This window comes from Hemiscyllium ocellatum, chromosome 2, assembly GCF_020745735.1.
Source record: "Hemiscyllium ocellatum isolate sHemOce1 chromosome 2, sHemOce1.pat.X.cur, whole genome shotgun sequence".
In the NCBI taxonomy this organism is placed as follows: domain Eukaryota; kingdom Metazoa; phylum Chordata; class Chondrichthyes; order Orectolobiformes; family Hemiscylliidae; genus Hemiscyllium; species Hemiscyllium ocellatum.
The window spans coordinates 92,518,891-92,538,877 of NC_083402.1; the positions used below are offsets into that span (position 1 = coordinate 92,518,891).

Sequence of the window (19,987 nt, forward strand, 5' to 3'; positions counted from 1 at the left end):
TACTACCACCACTGGAATTGCATCCCACGCACCCACCACTCACTGTATAAAGAACCTACCTCTGACATCTTCCCTATACCTTCCTCCAATCACCTTAAAATTATGATCCCTCATGACAGCCATTTCTACCCTGCGGAATTGTCTCTGGCTATCTACTATATCTATGCTGCTCTTTACCTTGTACATCTCTATCAAGTCACCTCTCTTCCTTCTTCTCTCCAGTGTGAAAAGCCCTAGCTCACTCAACCTCTCCTCATAAGATGAGCCCTCCAATTCAGATAGCATCCTGGTATATCTCTTCTGCACCCTTTCTAAAGCAACTACATCCTTCCAATAATGAGGTGACCAGAACTGGACACAATATTCCAAGTGTGATCTAACCAGGGTATGATAGAACTGCAGCAAAACCGCACAACTCTTAAACTCAATCCCCCTGTTAAAAACCTAAAACACCATATGCCCTCCTAACAATCATATCAACTTGAGTGGCAACTTTGTGGGATCTATGCACGTGGACACCAAGATCCCACTGTTCCTCCACACTGCCAAGAATTCGGTCTTTAATCCTGTATTCAGCATTCAAATTTGTCCTTTCAAAATGAATCACTTCACATTTATCCAGGTTGAGCTCCATATGCCATTTCTCAACCCAGCTCTGCATCCTGTCAACATCTTCTTGTAGCCTGAACAGCCCTCGACACTATCTACAATGCCACCGACCTTTGTATCAACAGCACTTACTAACCCACCCTTCCACTTCTTCATCCAAGTCATTTATAAAAATGACAAAAAGCAGACACCCAAGAACAGATCCCTGTGGGACACCACTGATCACTGACCTCAAGGAGGAATACTTTCAATCCAATACCACTTGCTGTCTTCTTTTGGCCAGCCAATTCTGCCAGGCAGTCAAATTTCCTTGTATCCAATACTTCCTAACTTTCTGAATGAGCCTACCATAGGGAAACTTACCAAATGCCTTACTGAAATCCATATACACCGCATCCATGGCTCAACTTTCATCAACTTGTCTTGTCACATCCTCAAAGAGCTCAATAAGGCTTGTAGGGCATACTCTGCCCCTCACAAAGCCACGCTTACTATCTTTAATCAAGCTATGTTTTTCCAAATAGTCATAAATCCTATCTTTCAGAATCCTTTTCAGTATCCTGCTTACTACAGACGTACGACTGACTGTTCTATAATTACCAGGGATTTCCCTATTCCCTTTCTTGAACAGAGGAACAACATTTGCCTCCCTCCCAGAGAGAGTGAAGATGCAAAGATCATTGCCAGAGGTCGAGCAATCTCATTCCTCACGTCCCATAGTAACCTTGGGTATATCTGATCCAGACCTGGGGACTTATCTATTTTGATGCTTCCCAGAATTTCTAGCACATCCACTTTTTTAATTTCAATCTGTTCAAGCCTATTGACCTGGTCCACGGTGTTCTCATGATCAACAAGTAGCCTCTCTCTAGTGAATACTGATGCAGAAAGCTCAATACAGCCTCCCATACCTCTTCAGACCCCAGGCACAAGTTCCCTCCACTATCCCTGATTGGCCCTACTCTCTCTGATCATTCTCTTATTCCTCATTTACATGTAGAGTGCCTTTGGTTTTTCTCTAATCCTTCCCACCAAGGCTTTTTAATGCCTCCTCCTAGCCCCCCTCAGTCCATTTTTGAGTTATTTCCTAGCTACCTTGTAATCCTCTAAAGCTGTATCAGATCATTGCTTCCTCGACCTTAAGTGCACTTTTTTCTTGCTCTTGACTAGAAGCCCCTCTTCTCCTGTCATCCAAGGCTCCTTCACCTTACCAATCCTTGCCTGTCTCAGTGGGGCAAAGTTATTCAGCACTTGCAACAACTGCTCCTTAAACAGCCTCCATATTTCTGTTGTGCATTTCTCGTAGAACAATTTTTTCCCAATTTATACTCCACAGCTCCAGTCCAAGAGCAGAATAATTTCCTTTCCCTCAATTAAATACCTTCCCATTCTGTCTGTTCCTATCCCTCTCCAAGGCAATGGTGAGAATGAGGCAGTTGTGGTCACTGTCATCAAAATGCTCTCCCTCCAAGAAATCTGACACCTGGCCTGGCTAGTTGCCTAGCACCAATTCAAATATGGCCTCCCCCCAATCGACCCATCTACACATTGAGTCAGGAATCCTTCCTGGACACACCTGACAAAATCAGCTTCATCCAGACCATCTGTACTAAGGAGGTTCCAATCAATATTGAGGAAGTTGAAGCCACCCATAACAACCAACTCTGTTACATCTGCACCTTTCCAAGATCTGCTGTTCAATCTGTTCTTCCATCTCTCTGCTTCTGTTGGGGAGGTCTATAGAAAACAACCAATAAAGTGACTGCTCCTTTCCTGTCACTGACTTCCACCTATACTGACTCAGTAGACAAACCCTCAGCAACCTCCTTTTCCGCAGCTGTACTGGACTCTCTAATTAATAATGCTACTCTCCCTCCTCTTTTAGCTCCAGCCCCCCACCTTTAGATTAAAAAATCTAAACCCTGGAACACCCAGCAACCATTCCTGCCTCTGTGAAATCCATGTCTCCGTTATGGCCACAACAGCGTAATTCCAAGTACTGATCCATGCTCCAAGCTCATCACTCTTATTTCTGACACTCCTTGCATTGAAACAGACACGCTTTAACCCACCCCTTTGCCCTATCAATTGTGTATCCTTCCTGACACACTCTCTGCATTTTGTTTCTGTCCATTCAACAACTACCCTCTCCTCTGATCTGTAGTTCTGATTCCAAACCGTCTATCAAACTAGTTTCGACCTTCCCAAAGTGTTCTAGCAAATCTCCCAGCAGGACATTAGTGCCCCTCCAGTTAAAGTGCAACCCATCCTTCATGTACAGGTCCCACCTTCCCCAAAAGGGACCCCAGTGATCGACATACCTGAAACCCTCCCTGCTGCAGCAGCCTTGTAGCCAGGTGTTTAACTGCACTCACTCTCTGTTCCTCACCTCATTAGCAAATGTCACCAGTAGTAATCCTGAGATTATTACGCTGCTCGTCCTGCTTATTAGCTTCCAAGCTAATTCCCTGATATCTCCTTAGATCGCCTCCCTATATCTCAGGCCCTTGAGACCTGGCAACATTGTTGTAAATTTCTTTTGCACTCTTTCCAGTTTAGTAACATCGTTCATATAGCAAGGTGTCATCCGAGGCTCCTTCATCTTACCAATCCTTGCCTGTCTCAGTAAGACAAAGTTATCCAACATTTGCAACAATTGCGGCCTCACCAACGTCCTGTACAAGTGCAATACAACTTCTCAAGTTCTATACTCAGTGCCTGACTGATGAAGGCCAGTGTGCCAAAAGCCTTCTTCACTTCCCTGTCTACTTTCAGAAAACTGTGCACCTGAACTCCAAGGTCCCTCTGTTCCACTACATTCCTTAAGGCCTTACCATTCATCATGAAATTCCTACCTTGACTTGACTTTCCAAAGTGCAAGACCTCACACCCTATACTGTACTCTATTTTCCATTTCTCAGCTCAAGGTCCTACTCCAATTTCTGATAACCTTCCTCACCATCCATGATGTCACCTATTTTAGTGTCATTTACAAAGTTAATAATCATGCCTTGCACATTCTCATCCAAACCACTGATATAGGTGGCAAACAGTAATGGGACCAGCACTGACCCCAGAGGCACTTGAGTCACAGGCCTCCAGTTTTATATGCTGTTGCATTGTTTTGGAACTTTGGGGGGAAAAGGGATTTTTAAAAGTGAGGGAGAGAGAGAAAGAAACCTACACTGTTAACTGACACAGCAGTGATTCTTCATAGTTTCTGCCTTTGCTGCTTGGATTCATGTATCTCTGGACATCGGAGTGCACCTGGGAAAAATTAACAAACAGCACAATTCACAGCTGACCTTAGAGGAAATTGTATGGGAGAACTCACAGCATAGGACTAGTTAAGTGCATAGTTTTTTAATGTGTAACCTTGCTGTACAGTAGTGAGTAGAGTGAGTTCTTTGTTGATCATATGTTTTATTGAAATCTGTCTCTTGATTAGATTTTAAAAATATAAACCATTAGTACTAAGTTAGCCTGGAGCAGTGATTTTTTTAGAGCAAAAAGATGGTGCTATTTTCTAGACCTGTTGATCGTGAAGGAGCAAAGATGGCCTTTAGTGGAGTGATATTCTCTTCTTGTCAGCTGTGGGAGTTTAGGAAGAGTTTCCATGTTACTGATTATTATGTCTGCAGGAAATGTCTTTGGTTGTGAATCCTATCAGATTGCATGGATCAGTTAGAGTGATAGTTAGAAGCAATGGATGACACCGGAAGGGACAAAAGCCACAGATACAGTCAGATAGATGGGTTACCTCCAGGAAAGATAGGAGGGATAGGCAGGTAGTGCAGGATTCTTATGTCACTATCCCCATTTCAAACAAATATGCTGTTTTGGAAAATGTAGGGGGATAATGGACTCTCAGAGGAAAGTAGCACAAACAGCCAAATTTCTGGTATCAAGGCTGGCTCTAATATAACGAGGGGTTCACTGAGTTCCAAGTGATAGATTGGGATAGGGGACTCTAGTCAGAGGCACAGACAGCTGTTTCTGTGGCCAGCAATGAAAAGTCAGAATGGTGTGTTGCCACCCTGGTGCCAGGATCAAGGATATCTCAGAGAGGGTGCAGAAATTTCTCAAAGGGGAGACAGATCAGCAGGAGGTCATTGTATACATTGGAACCAATAACAAAGGAAGGGAAAATAATGAGATTCAGAAGGGGGAAATATAGAAAGTTAGGCAGGAATTTAAAAAGGTCCTCGAGGGTAGTGATATCTGGATTACTCCCTGTGCTATGAGCTAGTGAGGGCAGGAATGGAAGGATAGAGCAGATGAATGCATGGCTCAAGAGCTGGTGCGGGGGAGGAGGGTTCATTGAATCATTAGAATCTCTTCCGGGGTAGAAGTGATATGTTTAAGAAGGACAGATTGCATTTGAATTGGAAGGAGACTAATAAACTGGCAGCGAGATTCGCCAGAGCTGCTTGGGAGGATTTAAACTAGTAAGGTGGGGGCATGGGAACCAGGGAGATAGTGAGGAAAGAGATCAATCTGAGACTGGTGTGTTTGGAAATGGAGTGAGTCAAGCAGTCAGGGCAGACAGGAACAAAGCAGAGAACAACATACAACTGATAATTTAAACTACATTTACTTCAATGCAAGAGGCCGAACAGGGCATGGTTAGGAACATGGGACTGGGATATCATATCAGTTACAGAAACATGGCCCAGGGATGGACGGGGCTGGCAACATAATGTTCCAGGATACAAGTGCTACAGGAAAGAGAGAAAGGAGGTCAGGAGAGGAGGGGGAGTGCCTTTTTTGATAAGGGATAGTAGTACTGCAGTGCTTAAAGTGGATAATCCTGGGAATACATTCAGGGAAGCTACTGTGTGGAACTGAGAAATAAGAAAGTGATGATCATCTAATTGGGATTGTATTATAGATTCCCTAATAGTCAGCTGGAAATTGATAAACAAATTCGTAAGGAGATTTCAGTTATCTGTAAGAATAATATGGTGGTTATGGTAGGGGGTTTTAACTTGCCAAACATAGACTAGGACTGTCATATAATGGGAAGGGTTTAGATGGAGAGGATTTTAAAAACTGCATACAAGAAAAATTTCTGATTCAATATGTGGATGTACCTACCAGAGAAGGTGCAAAACTTGAACTACTCTTGGGAAATAAGGCAAGGCAGGTAACTGAGGCATCTTTGGGGCCAGCGACTATAATTCTATTAATTTTAAAATAATGATGGAAAAGGATAGACTGGATCTAAGAGTTCAAGTTCTAAATTGGAGGGAGGCTAATTTTGACAATATTAGGCAAGAATTTTCAAAAGCTGATGTTTGCAGGTAAAGGGACGGCTGGAAATTCAGAAGACTCAAATATGAACTTGATTGAGTTTTCTGAAGAAGTAACAAAGTGAATTGATGAGAGCAGAGTGGTGGACATGATCTATATGTAATTTAGTAAGGCGTTTGACAAGGTTCCCCATGGGAGACTGGTTGGCATACAGGAATACAGTTAGATGTGATAGTGAAGAAGGCATTTGGTATGCTTTCCTTTATTGGTCAGAGTATTGATTATAGGAGTTGGGAGGTCATGTAGCGGCTGTACAGGACATTAGTTAGGCCACTGTGGGAATACTGCATGCAATTCTGGTCTCCTTCCTTTTGGAAGGATGATGTGAAACTTGAAAGGGTTCAGCGAAGATTTACAAGGATGTTGCAGGAGAGGCTGAATAGACTGGTGCTGTTTTCTCTCGATTGTCAAAGGCTGGATGGTAACCTTAGAGAGGTTTATGAAATCATGAAGGGCATGGATTGGATAAATAGACAAGGTATTTTATCTGGGGTGGGGAGTCCATAAGTAGAGGGCATTGATTTAGGGTGAAATGGAAAAGATATAAAAGAGACCAAAGGGGCAACTTTTTCACGCAAAGATTGGTGCGTGTATGGAATAAGCTACCAGAGAGGTGGCTAGTACAATTACAGCATTTAAAAGGCATCAGGATGGGTATATGAACAGGAAGGATTTAGAGGGATGTGGGCCAAGTGCTGGCAAATGGGACTTGATTAGTTTAGGATATCTTGTTGGCATGAATGAGTTGGATCAACTGGGTTTATTCCATGTTGTGCATCTCTATGACTCTATTTGCTACCTTCCAGTCTTCCAGTACCTTACCCATGACTAATGATAATGCAAAATATCAACCAGTGCTTTCTGTCGGTTTGGGGTGGAAGGGGTGAGGAGAAGACATTTTAATATGTAGTGCCACTTCTACTCAGTCCTTCACCATTCCTTCAGACAGTATGCAGCATTTTTGGCATTCTTCATCAATGTACTGAGTTTTGAATATCAATATCATACTTGGAAGGTGTGTCAGATGATCAACTTCCACACCCCCATGTTTACATTTATGCAGCTGAAAATCTTGTATACCTTTGATATATTTTGGAATTATGGTCAAGTTCAGGGTGTCATGCAATTTGAAATTTAGTAAATGGCTAAAAATATAGTTATCTTCAAAAGGAGAAAGTCAAACCAAAATACAGCACCTCGCATTTATCTAAATTAAACTCTATCTGCCACTCAGCCCATTGACCTACCTGATCAAGGCCCCTTTGTACTCTGAGGTAACCTTCTTCACTGTGCACTGCACCTCCAATTTTGGCGTCATCTGCAAACTTACTAATTAGACCTCCTACGTTCATATTCAAATGGGCAGATTCCTAGCATTTAAAATTTAATGCAGAGAAGCATAAAGAATAATAAAGGTGGTAATATAAATTATTTCAAAAATTTTAAAAATGGATGCCGGAACAGAAAAAGCATGGCAGTCTTAAGTGACTTCAAAGGACAAGTTAATGAGGTTAGTGCAGAATAATGTTAACAACCCTCCTGTTTTCTGTATGAGTCAAAGAGGATGGGTGATCTGCTTACTGAGCACTGCTTTCGCAACTATAGCGAATACATCATTGTGCATGGGGGTGAACAATAGCAAATCCTGTGGCACAGAGGTGGTTCAACAGCAACACCATCTCAAAAGCCAACTTGCCCAATATCAAGACATTAATCACTGAAAATAAGAATACTGAATAGGACATGTTGTCCATGTGCACGCCAGGCACCAGATTCCAGAAACAACTGCTCTAATTGGAACTCAGTTGCATCAGGAAACACATGGAGGGATCGCAAAAATGCTTGAGAGATGTTATCTAAAGATGCTTGAATATATCAAATATTTTTGCCAACTTGTGGGAGCCTTTGACTCATGAGTGACCAAAATGGAAAAGGCTCATTAAGTAAAGCACTTAACATATTAATAGGCCTCATCAAGAAGTTACACAGGTTCAATGTGGAGCATACACACCTCCAAGAAACCCATCTTGCCAAGCCTTTAGGTACCACCTGCCCCACAGAGTCTATATATCCCACATTAGACTTCCCATCAGTTCAGAATCCATCAAACAGATATGAAGCAAATCGTTACTAATCCTGAAAGATTATATAGTAGCAGTGCTTTGATTATTATGGTTTGCTACCAACTATGAAGTCCTTTCTAGATTCCCCCCCAATGCCCCCCATTGCTTCATTGCTGATTGTGAAGAGGACAATAGTGGGGCCAATAATGGAAAGTCCTTGAAACTGTCAAAAGTACCGCTGGCAAACTATGAAATGAGACACAGAGAAAGGGAGAGAGAGTGAGAGATAGAGAGAAGACAGAACTTAGCAAACTCTGAATTTTAGGTAAATGAGGTGTTGCATTTTGGTACAGCCAGTCAGGGTATGACTTACACATTTAATGGTAAAGTCTTGGGGTGTATTATCATACAAAGGGACCTTGGGGTGCAGGTTCATAGGTACTCGAAAGTCGAGTTACAGGTAGACAAGGTAGTGTAAAAGGCATTTGGTATGTTTGCCTTTATTGGTTAGAAACTTGATTTTTATTGGTCAGTGCATTGAGCATAGGAATTTGGAGGTCATGTTGTGGCTGTACAGGAGATTGGTTAAGCCACTTTTGGAATACTGCATTCTACTCTGGTCTTCTTGCTATAGAATGAACATTGTGAAACTTGAAAGTGTTCAGAAAAGATTTCCAAGGCCATTGCCAGGATTGGAGCGTTTGAGTTATAGGGAGAGACTGAAAAGGCTGAGGCTGTTTTCCCTGGGGCATAGGAGACTGTGGGGAACCTGATCAAAGTTTATAAAATCATGAGGGGCATGGATAGGGTGAATGGTTCAAAACTAGAGGTCATAGATTTAAGGTGAGAAAGGAAAGATTTAAAAGGGACCTAAGGGGAAATATTTTCATGCAGAGGATGGCATGTGTATGGAAAGAGCTGCCAGAAGCAGGCTGGTACAGATACAATATTTAAAAAGGTTTGGGATGGGTTTAGAGGGATACGGGCCAAATGCTGGCAAATGGAACAAAATCAATTTAGAATATTTGGTTGGTATGGTTGAGTTGGATCGAATGGTCTGCTCCTGTGCTGGACATCTCTGTGACCCTATGGGGGAAGGAACAAATTTGGAGAAACAGATTCATAGCAGCCTTGGATATGCACATGCTGTATTTTATTCCAGAAGTCAGGCATCTTTCATTGAGGACTGAATGTGATGTCTTTGAGACATGGCAGTCTCTGAAGTGAATTAGGTTTATTAAAGTTTGTCATTTTCAAAGCGTGTTGTATATTATGAAACTTCAAAGAATTGTACGAAAATTTTAGTTGCGAGTTATTTATATCAATTGCGCATTCACTGAATCAGAAAATAATAAAGCTGCAGACTACTTTCCACAACATCAGGATGTCCGGCAATCTTCCACAAACAACAATTATTATAATAACCAGAACATCGGCTTTTAGCTGTTCAAGGAAGAAATTCAAATCAGACCCCACCCCACCCCTCCAAAAAAAAACTCTGTTCCTTCAATGAAGCCTTTAGGAATCATTCTTCCCTCAGAGGAAGGGATATTGCTACCAGATCGACGAGAATTTAATGTGTGTAGCTCGAAGTAGCATTCGGACACAAAAGTTTCTATTCAGTGGTGCTCCACTTCCCTCACAACACCCGGTCCCAGTGAAATGCAGATATTTAACAGAAAAAAGTTTGCAAATTTTATAACAAATTGATCCTTTCAATGGTGATTCGTTCTTGTGTTTCTAAACTTTCACCTTCAAAGATATGTGCAAGTTTTAAAACTTTGTAGGGCATTCCTTTCTGCGTTATATTAGCACAACTGTATTAGAACGTCGAGTAATCTTAAAAAGTTACCTGCCCATTCGCCCAAAGATTGGAAGAAGGAATTCGGCACTCCAACCCATTTCGTCAGTATCAAATACTTCAGGCACTTCGTTATTTGTAGAAAAATTTTACAGATAGTAAATATGCCGAACAAAATAAATGCGTTCTCCAAAAATGTTTCCATCGCTGCAGTACACACAGTCACTGTAACCTGTGAGGATGAGACTGGTTGGGCTGTAAGCTTTCAAATATCCCAAGCTACTTGTCAATCACAAACCGTTGCCATAGGAACCGCAAAACACTACCAATCAAGATGCCGGTGTTGGACTGGGGTGTACAAAGTTAAAAAATCACACAACACCAGGTTATATTCCAACAGGGTTAATTGAAAGCACACTAACTAGTGTGTGCTTTAGGCTTTCCTCATTCCTGAAGAAGGGCTCATGCCCGAATCGTCGATTCTCCTGCTCCTTGGATGCTGCCTGGCCTGCTGTGTTTTTCCAGCACCACATTTTTCAGCTCTGATCTCCAGCATCTGCAGTCCTCACTTTCTCCTATTAATGAACGTATCCAAATGTCTTTTAAATGTTGTAACCGTACCTGCATCCACCACTTTCTCAGGCAGTTCGTTCCACATGGGAACCACTCAGTATAAAGAGTTGCCCTTAATGTCCTTTTTAAATCTTTCTGCTCTCACCTTAAAAAATATGTCCCCTAGTTTTGAACTAGGGAAAGTCTGTAGTCATTCACTTTATCTATGAGCTTTACAGTCCAGGATGTGTTACATTGAAACCCTCAAGCTACAGGAACCAAGGGAGAAATTTCAGGTTATTTCTCCAATTCTCCAACTTAGATTTCCCCAATTTCCTCATTTCCCCTCCCCCCACCTTGTCTCCGTCCAAACCCTCAAACTCAGCACCACCTTCCTAACCTGCAATCTTCTTCCTGACCTCTCCGTCCCCCACCCCCACTCTGGCCTATCACTCTCACCTTAACCTCCTTCCACCTATTGCATTTCCAATGCCCCTCCCCCAAGTCCCTCCTCCTTACCTTTTATCTTAGCCTGCTTGGCACACTTTCCTCATTCCTGAAGAAGTGCTCATGCCCGAAATGTCGATCCTCCTGCTCCTTGGATGCTGCCTGGTCTGCTGTGTTTTTCCAGCACCACATTTTTCAGCTCTGATCTCCAGCATCTGCAGTCCTCACTTTCTCCCCATTGTTGCATTTAGCCTGTTGTCTAGTTCCTTCTTAAAACAAGTTAAACAATTCCAACCAGAATGTTTTGCATGAATTCTCTCAGGTGTCCCACAATACCAAAATGCTCAACCACTATGAACATAAGGTGTTCCAACTTTATCAGGAAATAAGCTACAATAACCATTAATGCTAAACATACTATCTCTAATTCTATTAGGTCCCTTGAGCTTACAATACTTCCCAAGTCTCTTGTGGATATATGCTGTTGCTCTCTCTCTAGTGCTGTTTCTTCCTCTGTGAACTGCAAAGCTAGTTTCTCTTCTTCCTCTCTCTCGCTCTCTCTCTCTCGTGTTATGCCAATATCATTAGCATCTGGATGCAATATTTGCATAATATCTGGTGTCTATTGTGATGTCAGAGGTTTTTCTTGGCCAACAACACAGCATCCCTTGCTGTTTGGCCAGGTTAGCAATCTATCTGTGTTTTAACTGATCTATGGCTTAAGTCCACATGCCTGCCTTTAGTCCATATTCCCTGAATACTTTTGCTTAATAAAATGGATCTTTCAAATTTAAAATTAACAACTGATCTAGCCATTTTGGGAGAGAGTTCCAAACCTCTACTATCTTTTCTGTCTAGAAGTGCTTGCTAACATCTCTCGTGAACATCTCTCTTGATAATTTTCAGACTATGCCCCTTGAATCTGCAACCAATGGAAATAGTTTATTTTTAGCTGCCCTGTCCTTTGAAGTTAATAGACAATATAATTGTACAATATAATAATTAATGGTGTAGTGGCCAACCAAGGTTACCTTAGAGAACAATGGGACCTTGATCAGATGTACCAATGGGCTGAAGATGGCAGATGGTGTTTAATCTAGATAAATGTGAAGTGTTGCATTTGAGAAAGGCAAATTAGGCAGGACTTATGCACTTAATGATAAGGTCCTGAAGAGTGTTGTTGAACAAAGAGACTTTGGAGTGCAGGTTCATAGTTCCTTGTTAATGGAGTTGCCTGTGGACAGGATAGTGAAGAAGGTGTTTGATATGCTTGTCTTTATTGGTTAGTGCATTGAGTCCAGGAGCTGGGGAGATCATTTTGCAGCTGTACAGGATGTTGGTTAGCACACTTTTGGAATATTGCATTCAATTCTGATCTCCCTGCGATAGGAAGGAGTTGTGAAACTTGAAAAGATTCAGAAAAGATTTACAAGGATGTTTCCAGGGTTAGAGGGTTTGAGCTACAGAGAGAGGCTGAATAGGCTGGGGCTGTTTTCCCTGGAGCATTGGAGGCTGAGGAGTGACCTTATAGAGGTTGATAAAATCGTGAGGGGCATGGATATGGTGAACAAACAATGTCTATTCCCCAGGGTGGGGGAATCTAAAATTAGAGGGCATAGGTTTAAGGTGAGAGGGGAAAGATTTTAAAGGGACCTAAGTGACAACTTTTTCATGCAGAGTGTGGTGCATTTATGGAATGAACTGCCACAGGAAGTGGCGGAGACTGGTACAATTATAACATTTAAAAGACATCAGGACAGTTATGAATAGAAAGGGCTGAGTAGGATATGGGCCAAATGCTGGCAAATGGGGCTAGATTAATTTATGATATCTTGCTGGGTATGGACAAGTTGGACTAAAGGATTTCCATGTTTCCATGATGTACAGCTTTATGACTCTATGACTCTAAGAGGCCTCACCAATGTCCTATACAAGCTCAACATAACATCCCAAGTCCTATACTCAAAATTCTAAGCTAACTACTTGTGACAAAAATCTTAAAGAATTATGTACCTGAACCTCAGGTCTTCTCTGTTCTACAACACTACCCAATGCCTTTCCATGAATTAGGTTGTACCTTGTTTGTTTACCAAAATGCAACACCACATATTTATCCAAATTAAACTCCATCTGCCACGCTTTAGCCTATAGACATAATTGATCAAGATCTGTGCAAGTCAATGCTGTCCTTGTCCTTCTAGATGAAAGTGGATGTGGGTTTGGAAGGTGCTGTCTAAGGAACTTTGTAGATAGCAGATGACGCAGCTACCATGTATCCACTACTTTTCATCATTTCTATAAATGATTCAGATGTGAGCATAAGTATAATTAGTAAGTTTGCAGATGACACCAAAATTGGAGGTGTAGTGGACAGCCAAGAAAGTTATCTCAGAATACAATGGGATCTTGATCAGATGGGCCAATAGGTTGAGAAATAGAAGATGGGCATTTAATTCAGATAAATGTGAGGTGCTGCATTTTGGGAAAGCAAATCTTAGCTGGGCTTATTGAGTACAGGAGTTGGGATGTCATGTTGCGGCTTTACAGGCCACTTTTGGAATATTACATGCATTTCTGGTCTCCTTCCTATCAGGAGGATGTTGTCAAACTTGAAAGGGTTCAGAAAAGATTTACAAGGATGTTACCAGGGTTGGAGGATTTTAGCTATAGGGAGAGGTTGAATAGTTTTGGGCTGTTTTCCCTCGAGCGTAGGAGGCTGAGGGGTAACCTTATAGAAGTTTATAAAATCATGAGGGGCATGGATAGGATAAATAGACAAACTGAGGGAATCCAGAACTAGAGGGCATAGGTTGAGGGTAAGAGAGGAAAGATGTAAAAGAGACCTAAGGGGGAGATCCAAGATGGTGGTATCTCAGTAGGTCTGAGTCTGGAGAGCTCTGCCCAAGACCTAGGCAAAGTGGGGCACCCACCCTCACCTCATCTGCTAAATTATTTTAAATAGTTTCTTCCCAGCAGCTCTGGTCATTCTGCATCAAACTTTAGCAATTTGATGCTTTTTAAAATGACCAAAGGCAAAGATTCACAAAGTTCACAACAGACAGGGACCCACCCCCACACACAGCCCCCTCCACAAACCCCTCCACCCCCACCCCCCCAAACCCCCCACCAAGCAACAGATGGAATGGGTTGGTTTCCCACTTTTAACTCCTGTTTTATAAGATATTGGCACTTATTTACTCTACTTTGTAATGTCTGGGCCGAGAGCATGGCCCTAGCTGGGAGATGTTATGGCAGGATTACTGGAATGTAACAGTGCCTCCTGTGAATAAGGGGGAAAGTCTCCTTTTAAATACGTTGCATTTTTTTTTAGGAATAGCTCTTAGCTGTTTTGATTTAAAGGGTGTTCTTACGTGCGAATTGTTTTTGGCTTTTATTCAATGTCTTTTGGGTGGGGCTCTTCCTCCTGGGAGGGGGGTCTCGGGCTTGCTTGAATGATCATGGCTAGTCATTCGTTTAGGTGGTGCACCTGGAATGTCAAGCAGTGCCACTCACCAATCAAAAGGAAAAAGATATTATCAAGTCTTAAAAAAGAAAGGGTTGTTGTAGCCCTTCTACAGGAGACACATCTACTTGATAAGGAGCTTTCGAAACTGCAACAGAGTGGATTTGGCCAGGTGTTCTTTTCATCTTTCAGCTCAAAAAGTCGTGGAGTGGCCATTCTTATTTGGAAGAATCTCTCCATCCAAATGCTAAGCCAGATAAAAGATGAGTCTGGACGGTATATATTAATTAAAGCCCTAATATATGAAGAGGAAAACGGGATTTTGAATCTTTATCGTTCCCGGCGCACCTTTTTATATTTGTAATGAAAGCGTTCTCTAAGTTGATGGCTTTCGGGGTGCACCACACAATTATAGGGTGAGATTTTAATTGTATAATCGATCCAGAGGTGGACAGGATACCTAGGAGTTCCACGGGCATAGCTTTGAGATCTAGGCAGTTGGCTGATCTGAATAGAGAGGTGGGGCTGGTAGATGTGTGCATGTGTCTTCATCCTGAGGGTAGAGACTTTACTTTTTATTCTAATCCACACAAGTGCCATACCAGAATCGATATTTTTTTTTTGTCCCTTCTTTTTGAACTCGATATTGTTTTGTAAAATTGGTAATATAACTATTTCCAACCATGCCGCAGTATATATGGAAGTTAAGACTAGTGATGGCGAGATAGGTTTCTGATGTTGGCATATAGATCCTTTCTTATTGAAGGATAGTAAGTTCATAAAATATTTCCAGCAGGAATTTAAAACCTTCTGGGATATCAATTCAGGCGTGGCCAGTAACCCATCGGGGATGTGGGAGACTGTCAAGGCATACGCGCAAGACTTGATTATCTTCTATTCTGCGACCTGGAAAAAACAAAAGGGAGAACAACAGCGTCTGCTCGAGGCTCGCCTGAAGGCGGCTGAGACAACATATGTTGATAGGCCCTCCATTACTAAACTACAGCGGATCACAGCCCTTAGGGCAACTTTCAATACTGCACTTACTCAAATAGCAAAGAGGGAGATATAATTTACGAAGCACAGATTATTTGAATACAGCGACAAGTCTGACAGGTACCTAGCATACCTTGCCAGAAAGAAAAAGGCTCCCCAATCCATTACCTCCATTAGAGAGAGTGCTGGAACCCCGAATTGTGATTGTATAAAGATCAATGCAGCCTTTAGAAAGGTATTTTGAATTGTATAAGTCGCAGGGCAAAACAAGGAAGATGGAGATTTTTTTAAAAAATCTGGCCCTCCCAGGCCTAACCTCAGAGCAGGTGTCATTCTTGAAAGCCCCCTCGACAACCCAGAAAGTCCAGGAGGTAGTGAGGCAGCTCCAGAGCGGCAAAGCATCCGAACCAGATGGATTCCAGGCTAAGTTCTAAAAAGAATTTATAGGGCAATTAGTTGGGCCACTTATAAATATGTATAATTACTCACACAGTCAGGGGTGCCTCCTGCCTTCTCTGAGAGAAGCAAATACTTCTCTCATTCTTAAGAAAGGAAAGGCCCCAGATAACTGCGCTTCGTACAGACCCATATCCTTGTTGAATGTGAATTTTAAAATTCTATCAAAAATGTTGGCATTTAGACTGGAGAGGGTTTTACCATTTATTATCAAAGAGGATCAGACGGGGTTTATAAAGGGTCACAGATCAATTAATAACATTAGAAGAGTCTTAAATATGGTACAAGCCTGCCAGCAGGAAGCGATACCAGGGTTAGTCTTCTCCCGAGATGCAGAAAAGGCATTTGATCAGTTAGAATGGCCATATCTCTTTTATACTCTGGAATGGTTTGGTGTTGGAGAGGTCTTTACTAAATGGGTTACAGTATTATATAATGATCCCAAAGCAGCGGTGATTACCAATGGTGTACATTCAGATAGCTTTAATGTTGGCAGAGGGTGTCATCAGGGATGCCCTCTCTCACCATTATTATTTACGCGAGTGATTGAACTGCTGACGGAAGCTTTAAGAACTGACCCTAACATAACGGCTCTGGAGGTTGGATCGGGTAAACACAAAACTACCCTCTATGTGGATGACGTCCTCCTTTTCTTAAATGATCCATTGACATCTGTGCCCTGCTTAATTCAAGTGGTTAACTTATTTGGTATGTTCTCAGATTACAAAATCAATTTTATGAAATTGGAGGCCATGCCACTGGGAGGTCTTACCAGTATATCCAATTTACCGGATGGATCCTGTTTCCCGTTTCGATGGTCACTGGGAGGTTGTCTTTACTTAGGTATTTTTATTATCCGGCATTTGGTCAGCTATATAAAGCTAATTATACACACTTATTAGAGAAAATAAGACATGACCTTCAACGCTAGGAAGATCTCCGATATCCTGGCTAGGAAGAATAGCTTTGGTTAAGATGAATAATCTACTTCGCTTATTATACCTTGTGAGAATGTTCCCCTTGATGCTGCCGAGGCAGGTGCTGCTTCTGGTCTATGGTTGGCTCAGCTCCTTTATTTGGAATCATAGATGGCCCCTTATTAAATTAGAAAAGCTGCAGCTTTCATAAATATGGGGTGCGTGGGATTTCCAGATTTCAGGAGGTACCAGTTGAGCTCACTGTTAACTTACGTAGCTGATTGGGTCTCTTGTGACCCACAGTCAATCTGGTTAGATATTGAGGCCTCCCAAGTAATATGCCCCCTCATCAATCTACTATTTATGGATAAGGTGAAAGTTATTACAGATCATTACAGATTATTGCATTAAATACAATCAAAGCTTGGAGGTTAATGTGACAAGAAGAGGGTAATCTACAAACAAAAACTTCCCCTTGTACCCCTGTAGTGGGAACATTGGGATTCCAGAAGTAAAAACAATGACTGAAGATGCTGGAAACCAGATTCTGAATGCATGGTGCTGGAAGAGCAGCACCACTAATCCAGACATTGGGATTCCAGCCAGGGCTGGCTGATGCTGTATTCAAAATCTGGGAGTCCAGAGGTATCTCCTGTTTAGGAAATCTGTTCGATGGGGAGGTCATGATGTCCTTCGAACAGTTGTGTCAGAAGTTTGGGCTGCCTCGCAAGGACCTTTTTCGATATTTTCAAATATGAGACTTCATACAAAAGAAGACTACATTGATAATTAATCCTTATAAATCGGATAGGGAAAGGAGAGTGCTTTGACCAATGGGTTCACCTTCCATCAGTACTCTCTCCCACTTACTACTTAATAAGGTATCAAAGGACATGGAGCAGTTATATAAAACCTGGAGTCAAGAATTGGGAATGAAAGTCTCCTCAGAGATGTGGGAGGATGTCTGGGGAAAAGCTAGGAAAATCTGTAATAGAACTCAGGCTATTCAATTGAAGATACTTCATAGGGCTCACATGGCATCAGAGCAACTTGCAAAGTTCAAGGCTGGAGCATCACCAATGTGCCCTAAATGCAAAATAGAAGTTGGTACCCTCACGCATTGTCTGTGGACATGCCATTAGATCTGCAGATACTGGGACAGCATAACGAATGCCTTGGCAAAGATTTTGGGTACGGAGATTGGGTTGGACCTAATGTCCCCAATTTTGAGCTCCCCAAATTTCCCTTCTCAGGATGCATATGGGAGGAAATTATTCACTAACCTTTCCTTTTGTGCGAGGAAAAACATCTTAATGAATTGGGTATCCGAAGGTCCCCCATGACTTTCAAATTGGCGTAGGATAGTCATGAAATATATTCCCTTTGCCTTCCTTACGAATATGGTGCACCAAAAAATTGAATTATTTAATAGAACATGGCAGCCCTTTTTGTACTACATTGTCACAGATATATCGGCCATATTGTTCAGGGTCTTTGCTTAGTCGTGGGGATGGCTTTGGCTGGTTCGGGGGCTCCCGGGAGGACGAATCCCGTATAAATATGGGTTTTGTCAAGACTTGACATAAAATTATTTTGAATATATATCTAGTTATTTGTTTACTGATGTATGTTCTTTTCTCCTTTTTTATTGTTAGTAATGTATGATATCCTATTTTGTGTTTTGGTAGTTTGTAGAATAGATTTATAGTTAGTTTTCTAAATTTTATATTGGCATTGTATATTGTAAAGTGGAATACACTATCTTGTAATATTTTTGTAATTTTGTTAAAAAATCTCAAAAATCTTTTTTTTCAATAAAAATATTTATAAATAAGAGACCGAAGGGGAAATCTTTTCACATAGAAGATGGTACGTGTGTGGAATGAGCTGCCAGAGGAAGTGGTGAAAGCTAGTATAGTTGCAAAATTTAAAAGGCACCTGGATGTGTATATGAATAGGAAGAGTTAGGAGAGATGTGGGCTGGGTGCTGCAGGTGGGACTAGATTGAGTTGGGATATTTGGTCGGCATGGATGAGTTGGACCGAAGGGTCTGTTTCCACACTGCACATGACTCTGACTCTATGATACTGAAATTACTGAACGTTTGTCGATTGAACGTGGTGCAAATCAAGTGGGCTGCTTTGGCCTGGATAGTGTCAGGCTTCTTAAGTAATAAGTTAAAAATCACACAACACCAGGTTATAGTCCAACAGGTTTAATTGGATGCACACTAGCTTTCGAAGCGTCGATCCTTCATCAGGTGGTAGTGGAGGGTTCAGTCCTAACACACAGAATTTACAGCAAATATTTACAGTGTGACGTAACTGAAATTATACATTGAAAAATTGTTTGTCTGTTAAGTCCTTCATGTGTTAGAATACCGTGATAGTTTCATTTCTTTCATGTGTAAATCACAAAGCCTTCTTTTAAAAAGTTGCATTCTCGGGTTAGCTGTTAACAATGGTTAACAATGGTTAACAATGGTTAACAAGGAGGATTGGTGAGGGCAGAGTGGTAGATGTGATCTATATGGTCTTCAGTAAGGCATTTGACAAAGTACCCCATGGGAGACTGGTGAGCAAGGTTAGGTCTCACGGAATGCAGGGAGAACTCGCCATTTGGATACAGAACTGGCTCAAAGGTAGAAGACAGAAGGTGGTGGTGTAGGGTTGTTTTTCACATTGGAGGCTTGGGACCAGTGGAGTGCCACAAGGATCGGTGCTAGGTCTATTACTTTTCGTCATTTATATAAATGATTTCGATGTATGCATAAGAGGTATAGTTAGTAAGTTTGCAGATGATACCAAAATTGGAGGTGTAGTGGACAGCGAAGAAGGTTACTTCAGATTACAATGGGATCTTGATCAGATGGGCCAATGAGCTGAGAAGTGGCAGATGGAATTTAATCTAGTTAAATATGAGGTGCTGCATTTTGGGAAAGCAAATCTTTGTAGGACTTATATACTTAATGGTAAGGTCCTAGGGAGTGTTGCTGAACAAAGAGACCTTGGAGTGCACATTCATATTTCCTTGAAAGTGGAGTCACAGGTAGATAGGAGAGTGAAGAAGGTGTTTGGTATGCTTTCCTTAATTGGTCAGAGTATTGAGTACAGAAGTTGGAAGGTCATGTTTCAGCTGTACAGGACATTGGTTTGGCCAGTGTTGGAATATTGCATGCAATTCTGGTCTCCTTCCCCTCGGAAAGACGTTGTGAAACTTGAAAGGGTTCAGAAAAGATTTACAATGATGTTGCCAGGGTTGGAGAATTTGAGCGATAGGAGGAGGTTGAATAAGCTAGGGCTGTTTTCCCTGGAGCGTCAGAGGCTGAGGGGTGACCTTATAGAGGTTTACAAAATTATGAGGGGCAAGG

At 41.8% G+C, this 19,987-nt stretch overlaps 1 protein-coding gene across 1 annotated transcript in view; it reads right to left on the minus strand.

Annotated features, from left to right (window-relative positions):
- Positions 1–9,991, minus strand: part of hsd17b3 (hydroxysteroid (17-beta) dehydrogenase 3) — a 92,759-nt gene extending 82,768 nt beyond the window's left edge. The window contains exon 1 of the mRNA XM_060841583.1: positions 9,838–9,991. Coding sequence (XP_060697566.1) covers positions 9,838–9,991 — 154 coding nt within the window. The remainder of the gene's footprint in view (positions 1–9,837) is intronic.
- Between the last annotated feature and the right edge of the window lie 9,996 nt (positions 9,992–19,987).